Here is an 18,819-nt window from a genome sequence, read left to right as displayed (position 1 = left end):
ATCAATAGATGGGAATACAGAGGGAAATATATGGGTTTACATAAGCAAGACCCCCTTGGTGAACTAAGGAATATAAAGAGGAATCCATCATATTTATTGAAAGTGGCATTCTAGTCTCCTTTCCACCTAATTTAACACCTGATTTACTTACCAGGCACATCTCAATAGGCGGTCCAGGTGCAGTGCATTCTGAAAGTATTCAGACCCCTTCACTTTTACCACATTTTGTTACGTTACAGCCTTATTCTAAAATTGATTACATTGTTTTTTCCCCCTCATCAATCTACGCACAATACCCCATAATAACAAAGCCAAAACAGATTTTTTTTAGACATTTTTGCAAATTTGAACTGAAATATCACACTTACATAAGTATTCAGAACCTTTACTCAGTACTTTGTTGAAGCACCTTTGGCAGTGATTACAGCATCGAGTCACAGGTGGACTCCAATCAAGTTGTAGAAACATTTCAAGGATGGCATTCCAATTCATCCCAAAGGTGTTCGATGATGTTGAGGTCAGTGGTCCTAGCCTGAACCATGATAAAAAGCCCCAGACCATTATTCCTGGCTTCCGCCAAACCCAGATTCGTCTGTTGGGCTGCCAGATGGTGAAGCGTGATTCATCACTCCAGAGCACGTGTTTCCACTGTTCCAGAGTCCAATGGCGGCAAGCTTTACATCACTCCAGCCGACACTTGGCATTGCGCATGGTGATCTTAGTCTTATGTGCGACTGCTCGGCCATGGAAACCCATTTCATGAAGCTCCCGACGAACAGCTCTGGCGCAGTGGTCTAAGGCACTGTATTGCAGTGCTAGCTGTGTCACTAGAGATCCTGGTTCGAATCCAGGCTCTGTCGTAGCTGGCTGTGACCGGGAGACCCATGGGGCGGCGCACAACTGGCCCAGCGTCGTCCAGGGTAGGGGAGGGAATGGCCAGCAGGGATGTAGCTCAGTTGGTAGAGCATGGCGTTTGCAACGCCAGGGTTATGGGTTCGATTCCCACGGGGGGCCAGTATGAAAAAAAAAAATAATAATAATAATAATTTTTTTTTTTTAAAAATACCAAAAAAAATGTGTATGCACTAACTGTATGTCGCTCTGGATAAGAGCGTCTGCTAAATGACTAAAATGTAAATGTAAAATGAAATAGGATGCACCTGAGCTAAATTTCAAGTCTCGTAGCAAAGTCTGAATACTTATTTAAATAAGGTATTTCTGTTTTTTATTTCTAATAAATTAGCAAAAATGTATAAAAACCTGTTTTTGCTTTGTCATTATGGGGTATTGTGTGTAAATTGATGAGGAAAACATTTTTTAAAATCCATTTTAGAATAAGGCTGTAACGTAACAAAATGTGGAAAAAGTCAAGGGGTCTGAATACTTTCAGAATGCACTGTATGTCATGACATAGCACAAGTGGGGGTGGGGGAGGTGGGGGGGGGGGGCTTCCTCTTTTGTTCTCTATTGCTCCTATATTGTTCCTCAAGCAAGAGGGGAGGCCGATGACATCATGGATTCTCATCAAACCAACTCCTTGAATGCCATACTCCTTGAAGTTTGTAGTTGTGTCCATGGAGGTGGGAAGATGTTTTGGGTTGGGAGGTGCTGCAGCACCCTCAGCACCCCTATTTCCCGTGGCTTTTTGGTTAAAAAATATGTTTTACCCTTTAGTGTGTGTACTTTACTATATGTATATTTTGGATATCGCTTTTCAAACGTAAAGTTCAACATTTGCTGGAGGAAGTCTTTAGCAGAAACCTTAAAGAGACTGTATGGAACTTTTGGCTTTGGGGCTGTTGAACCAAAAGGGGTCCCCTAAATGGACAGAAATATTGTCCATAAATTACTTATTTGGCAATAAAGGTGCACACCCCTTCCCACACCCATTAGCAAAAGCATATATTGTTTGCCTAAAACTAAGGATTTGTGTGGTTTCATGAAATAAGAAATAATTCATCTTCCATAGTGTATCTTTAAGGGTATAGTATTAGATTATAAGTGTTGAAATTATACTTCTTACATCTCATTATACACTACATGACCAAAAGTATGTGGACACCTGCTTGTCGAACATCTCATTCCAAAATCATGGGCATTAATATGGAGTTCTGGGAAAGCTTTCCACTAGATGTTGGAACATTGCTGCGGGGACTTGCTTCCATTCAGCCACAAGAGCATTAGTGAGGTCAGGCACTGATGTTGGGAGATTAGGCCTGGCTTGCAGTTGACATTCCAATTCATCCCAAAGGTGTTCGATGATGTTGAGGTCAGTGGTCTTAGCCTGAACCATGATAAAAAGCCCCAGACCATTATTCCTGGCTTCCGCCAAACCCAGATTCGTCTGTTGGGCTGCCAGATGGTGAAGCGTGATTCATCACTCCAGAGCACGTGTTTCCACTGTTCCAGAGTCCAATGGCGGCAAGCTTTACATCACTCCAGCCGACACTTGGCATTGCGCATGGTGATCTTAGTCTTATGTGCGACTGCTCGGCCATGGAAACCCATTTCATGAAGCTCCCGACGAACAGCTCTTGTGCTGACGTTGCTTCCAGAGGCAGTTTGGAACTCGGTAATGAGTGGTGCAACCGAGGACAGGAGATTTTTACGCGCTACGCGCTTCATCACTCTGCGGTACCGTTCTGTGAGCTTGTGTGACCTACCACTTCACGGCTGAGCCGTTGTTGCTCCTAGATGTTTCCACTTCACAATAACAATACTTACAGTTGACCGGGGCAGCTCTAGCAGGGCAGAAATTTCACGAACTGACTTGTTGGAAAGGTGGCATCCTATGACTGTACCACATTGAAAGTCACTGAGCTCTTCAGTAAAGCCATTCAACTGCCAATGTTTGTCTATGGAGATTGCATGACTGTGTGCTCAATTTTTTACACCTGTCAGCAACGGGTGCGGCTGAAATAGCCAAATCCACTAATTTGAAGGGGTGTCCACATCTTTTGTATATATAATGTATCTTCACAGTCTTTTCACATGGAATAGTAATTGTGGAACAAAAAAAAATTATAACATGAAACAATTGTTCTTACCTGAGATAATGGAAGCGAGACGGAATGCATCAGGGTGGCGAACAGGAATCACAGGTTCATAAGGGGATGTTTCATAAAGCTCTCCACCTGGGAAAACAGTCATGATGAAATTGGTTTTTATAAAAATAAAAATGATAGTGTGCTCACACCCACATACTGTAGTTCATGGTACATTAATTACAGGTATGTGTTGCGGTACATTAAATAAAGGAATAAATAATATGCCATTTAGCAGACGCTTTTATCCAAAGCGACTTACAGTCATGCGTGCATACATTTTTGTGTATGGGTGGTCCCGGGGATCGAACCCACTACCTTGGCATTACAAGCACCGTGCTCTACCAGCTGAGCTACAGAGGACCCAGTTATGATCTCAAAATGTAGACAAAGTTGTTGACCTTCATGTGTCTAACGCAAGGCGTCATGGTTTTAGAATCATTGCACAGGATAACCTTTTTTTTGTGCTAAAGCAATAAGCAATTATCTATATTTTATCTAAATTGTTGATAACAGAAACCAGTTTGAATTCTACAGAATTTGTCAACTTGAGTTTTTGGCCCTGAAGATTTCAATGGTGTGAACATTTGGCTAATTTGGTGATATGCAAAGCAGATCGTTCACCACGGTCAGATAATTTCATTTTGGAAATAACATTTGGTCTTGGTGCTCTGTGATTTAGGTGAGGCAGCCTCCAATGCTGAATTGCGGTGGCTGTTTGTAAAAAAAAGAATCAAATTAGCACTCAACTGACTGTGCTGCTCCCTTGTGCCTCTCTCTCTCAGAAGCCTCTAATCCTGTGTTTAAAATTCACAGCCATTCGGTGTGATCTAGACAAACCCTCCAGTGTGTAGCATTGCATTTTGATCCTAACAGAAACACAGCAAGGCTGTTGTGGGACAGGCAGGGAGCCTACCACAGCAAATAAGAAAATCCAAAACCTGTGGGGAGAGGTGAAGCTCATTGGATAACCATCCAATCAATAGATATCACCATTTGTTTATCACAATGCTCCGTGCTTTTGAAAAGATGATGTTACCTGATAAGGTGTTCTTCCAGCTGTTCAGAGAATGGAGACTTCAACAGAAGGTAGTGTGTGATTCACATATGTGTTGATCAGGTTATATATAGTGCATATTTCATTATCAGGCTGCCGATCAGGTGGAATAGAAAGCATACCCTTGAAAATTTCACTTTAATAACACAGTGTTATGTGGGTTCACAGTACACTTGTTGAAAACAAAACAGAGGCAACATTGTATTATGATACGTTATCTTAGTTCCATGAAGAAGAGGGGGATGAAAAAAACCACAGTAAAACAACTATTGAAATACACCAAACTGAAGATGAACAACAATAATGCCAAATGGCTAAAATATATGTCACTTAACAGGAGTGAAAGTTGCGCCTCCCAACATTATAAACTATAGAGTGACGACATTGAACTCTTCCCTTGCCAACTCCTGAGCAATGCTCCAAGCAGGGCCACACTAACTCTGCTATAACATGTTGTTCCCTTCCCTGAGGGGAAAAAATTCATAAGCAGTTGTTTCCCCTTCTGATAATGACAAAACATCTCTAATAATGAAGATTTTGACCTGACCATGGAACCTGACCAGGACTCCAGACACACTCCCTAGATTCCTAGACATAATACATTGCTACAGTGGCTTGCGAAAGTATTCACCCCATTGGCATTTTTCTAATTTTGTTGCCTTTCAACCTGGAATTAAAATTGTTTTTTGGGGGTTTGTATCTGTCACGCCCTGGCTCTGGGGACTCTGAAATGTTGAGCCAGGGTGTGGACTTTCTATGTTTAGTTTTCACTGTGTAGCTTCTATGTTGTGTTTTCTATGTTTTGGTTTCTGTTCTAGATCGTATAGATCTATGTTGGGCAGGGTGGTTCCCAATCAGAGGCAGCTGTTGTTCGTTGTCTCTGATTGGGAGCCATACTTAGGTAGGCTGTTTTCATATGTTCTTTGTGGGATCTTGTTCCATTTGGTTTGTTTAGTACCGTTGGACTTCACGTATCGTTTGTTGTTTTGTTTATCGTGTGTACACTTAATAAATAAGATGTACGAGTATCACGCTGCGCCTTGGTCCTCCTCCTTCGACGATCGTGACAGAAGATCCCACCACACCAGGACCAAGCTGCGTGTCCAGGAGCACACGCAGGAGGTAACATTAGTAGATGTCCTCCTCGGTTGGGGGCAGATTACGGAGGAGGAGGCCGTCCGTTGCCGGAGGGCTATGAAGGGGGAGACCCAGGCAGGAGAGGAGAAGCGGCGCCAACCGGGTCGTGGTCGGACAGGCGAGAGGCACCCCCAAAACATTTTTAGGGGGGGGCACATGGCATGGACGACGGGGCTGCTGGAGGCAGAGAAGGGGCGAGTTCGTGGACGAGGAGAGAAGGCCACCGGGTTACGGGAGCCATTGGTGAGAAAAGGGAAGGAAGATGTAGAGGCACGGCGAGAGGTACTGAGGTGTATTGCCAGTCCGGTCCGGCCCGTTCCTGATCCCCGTTTAAGGCCAGTGGTGTGTGTTCCCAGTACGATCCGCCCTGTTCCTGTCCCTCGCACCAAGCCTACGGTGCGCGTCGCCAGCCCGGCCCGGCCTGTTCCTGCACCTCGCACCAAGCCTACGGTGCGCGTCGCCAGCCCGGCCCGGCCTGTTCCTGCTCCCCGCACCAAGCCAATGTTGCGCGTTGCCAGCCCGGCCCGGCCTGTTCCTGCTCCCCGCACCAAGCCAATGGTGCGCGTCGCCAGCCCGGCCCGGCCTGTTCCTGCTCCCCGCACCAAGCTAATGGTGCGCGTCGTCAGCCCGGTCCGGCCTGTTCCTGCCCCTCGCACCAAGCCTACGGTGCGCGTCGCCAGCCCGGCCCGGCCTGTTCCTGCTCCCCGCATCAAGTCAATGGTGCGTGTCGTCAGCCCGGTCAAGCCTGTTCCTGCTCCCCGCACCAAGCCAATGGTGCGCGTCGTCAGCCCGGTCCGGCCTGTTCCTGCCCCTCGCACCAAGCCTACGGTGCGCGTCGCCAGCCCGGCCCGGCCGGTTCCTGCCCCTCGCACCAAGCCTATGGTGCGCGTTGCCAGCCCGGTCCGGCCTGTTCCTGCTCCCCGCACCAAGCCAATGGTGCGCGTCGCCAGCCCGGCCCGGCCTGTTCCTGCTCCCCGCACCAAGCCTACGGTGCGCGTCGCCAGCCCGGCCCGGCCCGTTCCTGCTCCACGCACCAAGCCAGGGGTGCGCATCGTCAGCCCGGTACGGCCCGTGCCTGCTCCCCGCACCAAGCCAGGGGTGCGCATCGTCAGCCCGGTCCGGCCCGTTCCTGCTCCCCGCACCAAGCCAGGGGTGCGCATCGTCAGCCCGGTCCGGCCCGTTCCTGCTCCACGCACCAAGCCAGGGGTGCGCATCGTCAGCCCGGTCCGGCCCGTTCCTGCTCCACGCACCAAGCCAGGGGTGCGCGTCGTCAGTCCGGCACAACCCGTGCCTGGGTCACCGGTGCCTGGTCAGCTGCTCCACACCGGAGCCTAAGCAATCCGCTCCTACGATGTCCAGTCCAGCTCCAGCCAGCGGGGCCAGACCGGACCAGGGGCGCTACGGGGGGATTGTTGGAGGGTGGTGGTCAAGCCCGGAGCCAGAACCGCCTCCGAGGAGGAATGCCTACCCAGCCCTCCCCTGTTCGGTTTATGTTTGGGCGCGGTCGCAGTCCGTGCCTTTGGGGAGGGGTACTGTCACGCCCTGGCTCTGGGGACTCTGAAATGTTGAGCCAGGGTGTGGATTTTCTATGTTTAGTTTTCACTGTGTAGCTTCTATGTTGTGTTTTCTATGTTTTGGTTTCTGTTCTAGATCGTATAGATCTATGTTGGGCAGGGTGGTTCCCAATCAGAGGCAGCTGTTGTTCGTTGTCTCTGATTGGGAGCCATACTTAGGTAGGCTGTTTTCATATGTCCTTTGTGGGATCTTGTTCCATTTGGTTTGTTTAGTACCGTTGGACTTCACGTATCGTTTGTTGTTTTGTTTATCGTGTGTACACTTAATAAATAAGATGTACGAGTATCACGCTGCGCCTTGGTCCTCCTCCTTCGACGATCGTGACAGTATCATTTGATTTACACAACATGCCTACCACTTTGAAGATATTTTTAATTGTGAAACAAACAAGAAATAAGACAAAAAAACAGAAAACTTGATCGTGCATAACTATTCACCCCCCCCCCCCCCCCCAATTACAGCTGCAAGTCTCTTGGGGTATGTCTCTATAAGCTTGGCACATCTAGCCACTGGGACTTTTGCCCATTCTTCAAGGCAAACTGCTCCAGCTCCTTCAAGTTGGATGGGTTCCGCTGGTGTACAGCAATCTTTAAGTCATACCACAGATTCTCAATTGGATTGAGGTCTGGGCTTTGACTAGGCCATTCCATGACATTTAAATATTTCCTCTTAAACCACTCGAGTGTTGCTTTAGCAGTATGCTTAGGGTCATTGTCCTGCTGGAAGGTGAACCTCCGTCCCAGTCTCAAATCTCTGGAAGACTGAAACAGGTTTCCCTAAAGAATTTCCCTATATTTAGCGCCATCCATCATTCCTTCAATTCTGACCAGTTTCCCAGTCCCTGCCGATGAAAGACTTCCCCACAGCATGATGCTGCCACCACCATGCTTCAATGTGGGGATGGTGTTCTCGGGGTGATCAGAGGTGTTGGGTTTGCGCCAGACATAGCGTTTTCCTTGATGGCCAATAAGCTCAATTTTAGTCTCATCTGACCAGAGTACCTTCTTCCATATGTTTGGGGAGTCTCCCACATGCCTTTTGGTGAACACCAAACATGTTTGCTTATTTTTTTCTTTAAGCGATGGCTTTCTTCTGGCCACTCTTCCGTAAAGCCCAGCTCTGTGGAGTGTAAGGCTTAAAGTGGTCCTATGGATAGATACTCCAATCTTTTGGTCTCTTTGTTGCCTCTGATTAATGCCCTCCTTGCCTGGCCCGTGAGTTTTGGTGGGCAGCCCTCTCTTGGCAGGTTTGTTGTGGTGCCATATTCTTCCATTTTTTAATAATGGATTTAATGGTGCTCCATGGGATGTTCAAAGTTCAAAGCTCCTTGGTCTTCATGGTGCCGCTTGCTTGGTGGTGCCCCTTGCTTAGTGGTGTTGCAGACCGATCATGTGACACTTAGATTTCACACACAATGACTTTATTTAACTCATTATGTGACTTCTGAAGGTAATTGGTTGCACCAGATCTTATTTAGGGGCTTCATAATAAAGGGGGTGAATACATATGCACGCACCACTTTTCTGTTATTAATTTTTTATAATTTTTTTAACAAGTTACCTTTTTCATTTCACTTGACCAATTTGGACTATTTTGTGTATGTCCATCACATGAAATCCAAATAAAATCAATTTAAATTACAGGTTGTAATGCAACAAAATAGGACAAACGCCAAGGGGGATGAATACTTTTGCAAGGCACTGTATAAGAAAGTAAGCAACCTGTTGTAAGACATTGCAGAGGGATTGCCAGCAGCCATACTACCCTACATCCTATTGCTTGCTTGCTCCTGAAACTAAGCAGGGCTGGGCCTGGTCAATTCTTCGATGGGAGAATAGAATATGCTGAATGTGGTGTTGGAGGGCCATAAGACAGCACTATTCCATCTGGTAAGGGAGTGATGGGGGGAAAACGGAACTGCATAAGGTGCCGTCCTTCGAATGAGACATTAAACAGATGTCCATAATCTCTGTGGTCATTAAAGTAGCCATGGCACTTGTTGCAAGAGTAAAAGGTTAACCCCAGTGTCAAAGCTTAAATTCCTAATCTGGCTTCTCATACTACCTTGGCCACCTCCAGTAATTATATCCAGCTTCCAACTGACTCATTCAACCCCTCTCCATATGGATCAATCAACCCCTGCAACTCTTCTCCAGGTAGAAGATAATGTGTTCCAAGCAAAATAATGGTAAAATAAAAGTTGGTGTGTCTGTTCTTATCATTATGCGTTTTCATACTGCTGCTTCATAATCATGCAGTTGCTTATTGAGATGTGGAAACATCAGAAGCAATGCTGAAACCTTTGTGTTGTGGACGAAGACATCCCCATGTCTACCACTTCCCTAGCTTATTTTCACTACTTCAGTCAGCATTGATGATCATCACAACGTGTAACATCACCACTGCAGTTCTCGAAGAGTAGGTGTTGCAGAAAACATGGGGGTGGGTTGTGGGATGAGGGGTTATTATCCCAATTTCTCCCTGTCCACAATTTTTCATATCATTCTACACATCTCTGTAGTGAGAAAGCAAAGGCAGCCAGACAAACATTCTTAAATAAGATTCTTAGAATCTTGTTTCTCATGGTCTGAGAGTCCTTTAGGTGCCTTTTGGCAAACTCAAAGCAGGCTGTCATGTCCCTTTTACTGAGGAGTGGCTTCCGTCTGGCCACTCAACCATAAAGGCCTGATTGGTGGAGTGCTGCAGAAATGGTTGTCCTTTTGGAAGGTTCTCCTATCTCCACAGAGGAATTCTGGAGCTCTGTCAGAGTGACCATCGGGTTCTTGGTCACCTCCCTGACCAAGGCCCTTCTCCCTCGATTGCTCAGTTTGGCCGGGCGGCCAGCTCTAGGAAGAGTCTTGGTGGTTCCAAACTGTTTCCATTTAAGAATGATAGAAGCCACTGTGTTCTTGGGGACCTTCAATGCTGCAGAAATGTTTTGGTACCCTTCCCCAGATCTGTGCCTCGACACAATCCTGTCTCAGAACAATTCCTTCGACCTCGTGGCTTGGTATTTGCCCTGACATGCACTGTCAACTGTGGGACCTTATATAGACAGGTGTGTGCGATCGACCTGTTGGAGACCCCTGGTGTAGATGAAGGGGAGGAGACAGGTTAAAGAAGGATTTTTAAGCTTTGAGACAATTGAGACATAGATTGTGTATGTGTGGCATTCAGAGGGTGAATGGGCAAGACAGAATATTTAAGTGATTTTGGTAGTAGGTGCCAGGCGCACCGGTTTGTGTCAAGAACTGCAACGCTGCTGGGGTTTTCACGCTCAACAGTTTCCCGTTTGTCTCAGGAATGGTCTACCACCTAAAGGACATCCAGCCAACTTGACACAACTGTGGGAAGCATTGGAGTCAACATGGGGCAGCATCCCCGTGTCCATGCCCTGACAAATTGAGGCTGTTCTGAGGGGGGATGCAACTCAATATTAGGACAGTGTTCCTAATGTTTGGTATACTCAGTGTATAATAACAATGCATTTTATTGTAAGTCAAAGATAAAGTAATACTTCATTAATAATATTGTCAAACATAAAATTATAGCGTGAAGGTAGTGGATGGATTTTGAAAGTGTTTTCCAATGTTATCACATGCCATGCAAAATTAGAAATGCACAAATACAGCATCATTCTCTCGCTTGGGGTTTAAAAGATTCACATTCACAGCAGGAGGCCATGGCACTCTGTTCTTCAAGAACTGTGCTATTTGACAGTCACCCAACCAATAATACATTCATCAAGTTAAAAAAATATACATGTATATATTCCCAGCTGTTTAGTGTATGATGGTTTGCTGGAGGGCAACAACTTATCGTGGTAATTAAGACTCCATTTGACTTCATTTGCTCTGACAGTGTTACGCATGGCCAGAGTGAAACAGACAATCATGCGTCCCTTGTAGGAGGATACTGCTCTTAACTCTATCAGTCCCGAGACCCCAGCAAAAATCGGCTTTTCATTCATCTGCATGTCCAGCCCTTATATTTAGCCTCACAATGAAGTGTTTTACCATTTTATTTTCAGGACAACCAGGGCCACAAGTAGAACACAAAACAATTTGACATAAACAGTTGCATTCATGAGTTTTATTGACAAAAATAAGGCCTGCCAAAGCAAAAACCTGATAAAAATGAATCAATATGAATGCTGTAAGTTCAGAAATAGTTTGCTCCGTGGGAAATGAATATCTAACTAGTCAGCGACAACTGTGTGGAGTTTGTGACAGCAACTATGTGAGCTTATTACAGTATTATATACACTATGTCCTGGGATTTCCGATGATCTTCTATGTAGAAGAACTCCTTACTTTCTAACAACTCTTGTGTAGCTTGTGAGTGTCATAGAGCAAAATCTGTGCGTGTTCATGAGAGTTTCAGCTTTTCATAGATAGCTTTTAGTAGTTTGTAGCCCAAACCATTCTGATTCTACAAACGTTTTTGTATAAAAGACCCGGCCCGGGCCCCTTCGGGATCTGCCCTTGTCTCACAACCACCGCTCTAGCTCAGCACCTGTTAATCACACAGACTAATGGTTGGAATCTATGGATGCAAACAGGGCTGGGCGATTCCGATGGTACAACCCAGAAATCTGTAGCTTAAACACACAATGTTTAAAAGTGGTTAGAAGTCCAAAACATGCTGGCGTTACGGTGGGACTCATTGGGTTAAGTTGATTCGGTGGATGACGGCCTAAGGGTTTTAAGCTGTAGAGAATCTAAAATCCATCACATATTCATTATCAATAGGAGTACATTCCTGAGATGATGGAAGTGTCCTATGGATTTTTCAGCTTATAGATTGAAGCAAAGTACATTTTAATAGCTGTCATTCACCTAATTTGTTTAAAGCTGACCTAGTCTATTTGCATAAATGAAGAATATTGATTACATATTTCTCGGTAGTTGAAGACCATCTGTGTACAAGAAAATTGCAACGGCTCTGATAGCTAGTCCACTCGCATGATTCCAATGATCCGCATTCAATCATCCATAAACCTTTATGGCGGGACAAATCCAAATCCCCACTTGCCCGTATTCAGAATGCAAAATAGTCTGTATCTTCCTGCCAGGGTAAGAGGGGCGAATTTCCCAACTATAGCAGCCACTCTGGGTGTCATTTCAGTCATATTGAAATCTGCTCGATGGATCTTCAGTTACAGTAAAGGAATCATTAGAGGGATTTGCAAGGACATAGAACGCCATCCCTGTCATCATATTTCATTGATCCTTTTCACAAGTTTTGGGGGGTCTGAAAGTCTCTATTGATTTGTTCCAGAAAAATATTGACAGGTCTCTTCCTCTGATGATGAAGCACCCACCTAGCGAGCGTGGCGAGATGAGGAAAAACAGAGGACACATTCAGCATGCAGAAGCAAACTCCCATTGCCTCACTGGAGAAATGTGCTCCTTATGACAGTGGATGGCTAAGGTAATGGCTGGTGACTGCTACCATTGCTCATGGTAATGATGGTTTCACTGAGGAATACTGTGTACCTCTGTAACCTTATGTATTTTCTCCCTCCTAGGAATAACATACTCAAGCTGGTATAGGGTTCCTATTCCCCCTCTCTAAATTAGCTGTGTAGTGATATTAGCATGGAATACTGACAGATTGTGCTCCTGACCTTTAGAATACTAGCATTCATGAAAATGGAGGGGGAAAATCTTCTATTTTTTAAGTGCTTATTTCGTTATTTCATGTAAGATCTCACAATGTCCTGAGACAGACTCACGTATGCTCCCTGCTGTAGAAATCTGTTCTACTAATTAAACTGCAAGGAACCGCCCACATAAAGGCCTTCAATTCTCTTAGCTATCTACTCAATTCACTTTCATTTGAAAGAACAAACCGTGATATGTGAAGAATGGGACTTCTTAACTGACTAGCCGGAACTGCCTCAAACCCTGGTGCTCTCTCCATGAGGCTTAAAAGCCCGGGCCTTAATCGAAAGAGAAATGCAGTTACCTTTATGTTATTAAAGAGTATGCTTCCCACATAGTAATTACGCTATTATAAATTCAGACTCCTAACCCCTGTTGTCCGGCAGTGAGAAGGACCTATTCAAAAGGCCAGCCATTATCTGTCACTGACACATTGCATTCAGCTGGCATTTCTTTTAAAACCTCAATTAACGGTTCACATGTACAATATTAACGACTGCCAAAGACGGAGCGCGAGTAGCCCAATGAATGCTGGTCCTTCTCACAGCAGCACCACCCTCCAGTGTGCCGCCCAAACTACCACATGCACAGAGTAACAAAGTCTAAGCCGTGTGAGATTTGTGGTTATCATTGCACTAGGAGTATAAGCCTTTACCCCTGCATTATGCTCAGAGCATTTCATGAATATAAATACTGGAAATCCACGAATCATAAGAATAGAAGACAAAGATTATAAAAAATACAATAAATATATATGCAACTTGCAGACATTGTGCCTTTGTTCATTTTTATCTTTGTTAATGTTTTGTCATAGGCAGGGTCTAGGCAAGGTCTAGGCAGGGGATCTAGGCAGGTAGCCTAGCGATTAAGCTTGTTGGGCCAATAACCGAAAGGTAGCTGGTTTGAATTCCCGAGCCGACTAGGTGAAAAATCTGTCGATGTGCCCTTGAGCAAGAAACTTAACCCTAATTGTTCCTGTAAGTCACTCTGGATAAGAGTGTCTGCTAAATGACTAAAATGTAAATATTCTTAACACTACCTAAAATTCATTATGCAAAATGAAGAGAATGCAACATTTCTGCTGCAATTTAGCACACACAAACCTTTAATAAATCTAAAGTCCCTAAATGACTTTCTATTTGAGTCAACAGCAACACAGGCTGGATCTTAGGAATGATCTACATAGCCCGTAGACATCCCCCTATCTGCTGAGAAAACCTTTCAAGCTGGTGCTCTTCCTACAATATCCAAACTTTTTCTGGGTTTTGTCCACAATCATTTTTTAAGTGGCTTGCAGCGTTTTTGAGGGTCTGTGGGGAATCGGCCCTCGTGTTTGTTTCCAGAGAACAATGTTATATACTGATTGTTTCCAGTTAACAAAAGCCTGGTTGACTGCACAATGGATCATGATTAGATTAAAGCTGCACTGTAAGAGCCCTGGCCTCCATTAAAGCCTGTTTTATCTCCCTGGACAGTGCCAAAATGGGACACTTGCATTCTTCGGTCAAGTATCCTCAGTACAAGACACAGGGGAGGTCTGTATTTGTCCAAACAGCTTACTGTATGTAGCGTATTGTACCTCCAAATGTTAACTCTAATCAGAGAGGCCTGCTTCAAGGGCCTAACATTTCACTTGAACCCTCTATTCTAGAGCATAGGCTTAGAGACTGACATACTTTGACTGGTGCCATTAGCTCCTGGTAAATCACTCTGTACATATTGTAGACTAGTCAGCCAGTGACTTAGCCACAGTTGAAAAGCATATGGTGTGTCAAAGCTTTTGACTACATTAGATCTTATGATCTGATTTGACATCAGCTGCAGTGATGTCTTGAGACATTCATCATGCCACGCTTATGACAATGTGAAGTAGGCTTTTGAAGGACTAAGTTCTAAGTGAAATATTACATCCTGCACTGTGCAAGTGACAGGCTCCAGGCCATTGAACGGTGGGTTTATAACCTAATAATATGATAATATGGAACACTTTAGGTGAAAACCAATAGCGCACCCCTAACAGGTCTCGCTGCTGCAATTGCATTATAGCTCCATTATAGCTCACAGAGAATGGAAAGCATATATTTTTCGTCAGGGGTTTCAGGGTATCAATATATACAGCGCATTCGGAAAGTATTCAGACCCCTTGACTTTTTCCACATTTTGTTACGTTACAGCCTTATTCTAAAATGGATTTTTTTTTTTCATCAATCTACACACAATACCCCATAATGACAAAGCAAAAACTGTTGGATGGGGAGCGTCGCTGCACAGCTATTTTCAGGTTTCTCCAGAGATGTTCGATCGGGTTCAAGTCCGGACTCTGGCTGGGCCACTCAAGGACATTCAGAGACTTGTCCCGAAGCCACTCCTGCATTGTCTTGGCTGTGTGCTTAGGGTCGTTGTTCTGTTGGAAGGTGAACCTTCGCCCCAGTCTGAGGTCCTGAGCGCTCAGGAGCAGGTTTTCATCAAGGATCTCTCTGTACTTTGCTCCGTTCATCTTTCCCTCGATCCTGACTAGTTTCCCAGTCCCTGCCGCTGAAAAACATCCCCGCAGCATGGTGCTGCCACCACTATGCTTCACCATAGGGATGGTGCCAGGTTTCCTCCAGATGTGACGCTTGGCTTTCAGGCCAAAGAGTTCAATCTTGATTTCATCAGACCAGAGAATCTTGTTTCTCATGGTCTGAGAGTCCTTTAGGTGCCTTTTGGCAAACTCAAAGCAGGCTGTCATGTGCCTTTTACTGAGGAGTGGCTTCCGTCTGGCCACTCTACCATAAAGGCCTAATTGGTGGAGTGCTGCAGAGATGGTTGTCCTTCTGGAAGTTTCTCCCATCTCCACAGAGGAACTCTGGAGCTCTGTCAGAATGACCATCGGGTTCTTGGTCACATCCCCGATTGCTCAGTTTGACCGGGCAGCCAGCTCTTGGAAGAGTCTTGGTGGTTCCAAACTTCTTCCATTTAAGAATGATGGAGGCCACTGTGTTCTTGGGGACCTTCAATGCTGCAGAAAGTTTTTGGTACCCTTCCCCAGATCTGTGACTCTACACAGTCCTATCTCGGCGCTCTCAATTCCTTCGACCTCATGGCTTGGTTTTTGCTCTGACATGCACTGTCAACTGTGGGACCTTATATAGACAGGTTTGGGCATTTCCAAATCATCCAATCAAGTTGTAGAAACCTTTCAAAGATGATCAATGGAAACAGGATGCATCTGAGCTCAATTTTGAGTCTCATAGCAAAGGGTCTCAATACTTATGTAAATATGGTATTTCAGTTTTTTATTTTATACAATTGCAAACATTTCTAAAAACCTGTTTTCACTTTGTCATTATGGGTAGTGTGTGTAGATTGAAGAGGAAAAAAATTAATTTTTAATCCATTTTAGAATAAGGCTGTAACCTAAAGAAATGTGGAAAAGGGAAGGGGTCTGAATACTTTCAGAATGCACTGTATCCTGTAGCAGGTGCAGCATACATACAATCCATCAGACTTTCCTTATTCTCTGCTTTTTAAAAAGAGACCTAGATGATCATGTAGCCACTATCTGTACCTAATTACATCTAATTAGCTGATTATGTGTTTGTTCACTAACAAATGACATATACAATTCATAATAGCAGAGTCATCTACATCTATTTATTCTGTGTATATGTTTATCGTCTATATGTTCTGTCTGTTGATTCAGTTTACTGTGGCAACACCATTTCACCAAATCAAATTCCTTGTATATGTAAATGTACTTGGCGAATAAAGGTGATTTGGATTCTGATTCTGATTCTTATCTATGCACATACCTGCAGATCTAATTATGCAAGTATCTATGTATGTTGAATCCGGCAACAAACATTTTATAATTTATTCATTGATTTCAGTCTCACCTTCGGTCAGGCCCATGTGGATGCTCCAGTAACTCTGCAGACACTGAAGCTCCTTCTTCATGCCCCTTTTACAGCGACAGTCATACAGGGGACTGACCAGCAGCACCTCCAGGGCAGATTGGCACTCCCTGTTGGCCAGCATGGTGTCCCTTTCTCTGCCCACCAGGCACTGGCGCATCACCCGGTAGCGGGAGCTGCACTGGGGGTTCTGGTTGCACATGTCACTGGCCCTCACACAATCCAACCAGCCATGGGCACCCGTCCCAACCAGGGCCGACGAGGAACCGCCCCAGGAAAACACAACCCCATCTGAGGGAGGGAAGTGGATGTTCTCTCATTGGTCTGACTGAATGGAGTGACACATGCATGGGAATATTTGATGATTTTACTATATCACTGGTGCTGTATGAACATTTCATAAGGCAAGGCAGTGTTTCCTAAACCTCTCCTTGAGTACCTCCAGCCGTTCCATGTATTTGATATATTCCAGAACTAGCACATCTGATTCAACAGATGAAGAGCTTGATGATAAGTTGACAAATTGACTCAAGAGTGCTAGTACTGGAATACATTAAATAAGTGGAATAGCTGTGGGGTACTGTGAGGTTTAGGAAACACTGGTGTAAGGGATTTCTGATCACAGGACATATTGTTTACGAATATGAAACATGCAGAGAAAACATACACATACAGTATAAGGAAATGTAATTAAATAACCGTGTAATCACCCAGCGGACAAAACTGGTTGCAATGACGCCATTCTGATGGTTTTTGTGATGCAATGGTTGGGTTGAAATATATTTTTTAATATGGTTTTCTGACCAGATATGGCATATTATATTTAATGTCTCAATGTTGTCATGAAAAATACATATTTTGTTGTAATGCATTTATCTGATGTTGCTACAAACAAAAATCGACCAGAAAATGACGTCATTATGACATTCCATGCCAAATGTTGTCCACTAGGAACTATATATTGGTCCTAAACCGTCTTGAGAATGTAAAAATATTGCTCTTCTCACAAGAGCAGAATCTAATAGATCTATTATAAATGCAGTCTACTGTGCAATTGAAACTCAAACTCCTTCCAATGCTGCAATCTCAGCAGGCAGAATTTGGCTTGGGACATAATAATCCCATTTTCTGGTTGTAAACTACATTTCTGGTTGTAGAAACATCAGATTACCAGATGACAACAGCATCAAGGAGTCTGAGGAAAGACAAATATATGATAGTTGTTTGACAAGTCAATATAGTCAATGTTCATTTGTATGTAGGTCTATGATTAGCACACACACATTTGACGCATCAACTAGTTATATTATATATTTCAGTCTATTATCTGTTATGCTTCATGGGCTGCCTTAATCTTTTGGCCATTTATTGGCAAGATATCTGATCTGATTGGTCAAGACCAATAATTTGGCAAAAGATCAGAATTGGGCTGCCTGTGTGTGGTCATTGATCTCAGTGCACTCACTTTCAGAATATAAAAGTTTTCCATATTGTTGTTGTGTATGGCAGTCAACTCAATAACAAAACTGTTGAAAGGAAAACAGAGGCTTATCTCTTCAATGGCATAGACAAAGAAAGATACAAACACTGACTCCTATATAGATGGAAAGACTGACATGAGAGATACCTTCAGGTAAACCTGCAAACTGCTAAGGGGGATATTGATATAGACTTTGCTATTGGTTTAAAGTAGAGGGAGTGTGCAGTAAAACTACATTATGCGTATAACCACTATCAGTAACTGATTAATTGAGCATCATCTACCATCAAGACAGATCATCATCATCATCATGTTTAGGCTATGCATTAACTTTATGTGGGTTATTTCACTATCTCAACCTTAATCAAATAGGCAGACGAGATTCCAAAAGACAATACATATCTGCACTAACAACAAGTTGGGAGTATAGGTAAAATGTTGCAACTAATACATTCTAACGTGCACTCTATGGGTAATTAAGGAAATAATGTAAATGTAATTGATTTAATGATGCGATAGTAAAACCTAAGATTGATTTCATAATAAGTAGGTTATAGGCGAAACAACATCAAATGAAAGAGTCTACTGAATGTATAATATTCACAACAATTACTAAACTATCCCCATGCATGTCATGCAATTGAATAAATAGTTTTATCTGAATTTAAAACTTAAGAAACATCAGAATATAAATGTCTCACCTAAAAGAAAAAGAACGAGGCAGAAATAAATCCACATCATGAAGAATTGGTAGCCTAATTAGATGCAAGGTCAAGAAGCCGTAAAAGTGAGGATCCGAATGAATTTCTTCCTTTTGTGGACGTGTTGTAATTCCCCTTCCAAATCGTTAATTCCGTCGTAACTAGAACTGGGAGAATTTAAATATCCGCGCAAAAAACTCAAATTTAGTGTATGGAACGTGCCTTCACAATTTCCACTCTCAGTAATCCACAAATTCGGAAAC

The 18,819-nt window shown here is 43.9% G+C and overlaps 1 protein-coding gene across 1 annotated transcript in view; it reads right to left on the bottom strand.

Annotated features, from left to right (window-relative positions):
- LOC311144228 (GDNF family receptor alpha-2-like) overlaps positions 1-18,593 on the bottom strand; it is a gene marked incomplete at both ends in the record, with an annotated part of 77,423 nt that extends 58,830 nt beyond the window's left edge. Inside the window, 3 exons of the mRNA XM_084180234.1 lie at positions 3,048-3,134; positions 16,358-16,666; positions 18,557-18,593. Of these exons, the coding sequence (XP_084036360.1) occupies positions 3,048-3,134; positions 16,358-16,666; positions 18,557-18,593 (433 nt within the window). The remainder of the gene's footprint in view (positions 1-3,047; positions 3,135-16,357; positions 16,667-18,556) is intronic.
- Between the last annotated feature and the right edge of the window lie 226 nt (positions 18,594-18,819).

The sequence above is a fragment of the Coregonus lavaretus genome, assembly GCF_964263955.1.
Source record: "Coregonus lavaretus genome assembly, chromosome: 17".
Lineage (NCBI taxonomy): Eukaryota > Metazoa > Chordata > Actinopteri > Salmoniformes > Salmonidae > Coregonus > Coregonus lavaretus.
The sequence above is the reverse complement of the archived record's forward strand: the minus strand, read 5'-3'. Positions and strand labels throughout refer to the sequence as shown.